General features: G+C 41.7%; 1 protein-coding gene across 1 annotated transcript; it reads right to left on the reverse strand.

Annotated features, from left to right (window-relative positions):
* Positions 1-11: 11 nt before the first annotated feature.
* LOC123178969 (probable amidase At4g34880) lies at positions 12-1,018 on the reverse strand (the record flags this gene model as incomplete). Its single annotated transcript, XM_044591522.1, is given in 4 exon segments — positions 12-89; positions 269-458; positions 547-786; positions 1,006-1,018. Coding segments are annotated over 3 exon segments (504 nt in total), but the record flags the coding sequence as incomplete, so codon positions are not given.
* Positions 1,019-1,024: the final 6 nt, after the last annotated feature.

The following is a 1,024-nucleotide window of genomic DNA, read 5'->3' on the forward strand; positions in this document are numbered from 1 at the left end:
AGGCGGATCCGAGCTCTCTCAACATGACCAATGCCATTTGTATTTTGGGCTAAGATAAGGTTGTGTTGCCCGAAATCTTTTAGCCTCTCCTGTACAAAATGTAAATAAAATATCTAAGAAAGTATATACAGAATAAATGCCATTAGCTACTATCTCCTTGTTAGAGTTTTATTGCCTGATGTCCTCTGCAAGATGATTGTACACTGTTTGAATCTATAACAAGACCGAAGAGATGAAAGCTAGAATGAGTTTTTTTCAGTATGCTTGCCTCTATAGGATGCGCCTTGTTGAAGGCTATGATGTCTGCAAGAGAATGGACTGGAGAGTAGGACAAGTCCGCCAAGTACTCGTTTATGCTCAACTTGAACTCCGTCAGCATGGCAGTCCACTCATAGGAAACAATATCTTGACTGTCGATGCCGATGTCAAGGTTCTCGATCACCACGGCTCCGTGTTTCCTACAACAAAATTAATAACCGATCCAATGTTTCATGTACGTATAATTTACACACTGCTAGTCAGGGAGATTTGAAGTATGATAATAACCTCATTCTGCCAAGCTGCTGTTCGTACACCCTCATCTGCTTCTCTCCAAGTCCTTGTTGAAATAATACATTGGGGACGCCAATCCTCTTCCCTCTCAGCCCATCCTTCTTCAGGAACTGCAGATATCCGCCGTAAGGTATGTACTTGGATGCTGCTCGAGTGGCCGCGGCATCGAGCTTGTCGTAGCCGACGATGGCATCCAGCACATGGACTGCATCCGACACTGTCCGACACATCGGTCTGCAACATTGCAAACAGCATGCTGAACTTTTCAAATTTCCAACTATTTTTTCAAAATCTAAAAATGCCCGGTCAGATTCTAATTAAATCTAAACAAAATTGAAGTTAGGTAAACTTCATTGAAATTTTATACTAAGTGAGTAAAGTCAAAGATTTTTACATGCTGCATAAATTTCAAAGCTCGGTGATGGGGACAAAACTAAGAAATATGAGAAGTACCCAACGCTGTCCTGTCTAG

Source organism: Triticum aestivum, unplaced genomic scaffold, assembly GCF_018294505.1.
Source record: "Triticum aestivum cultivar Chinese Spring unplaced genomic scaffold, IWGSC CS RefSeq v2.1 scaffold188452, whole genome shotgun sequence".
Taxonomy (NCBI): domain Eukaryota; kingdom Viridiplantae; phylum Streptophyta; class Magnoliopsida; order Poales; family Poaceae; genus Triticum; species Triticum aestivum.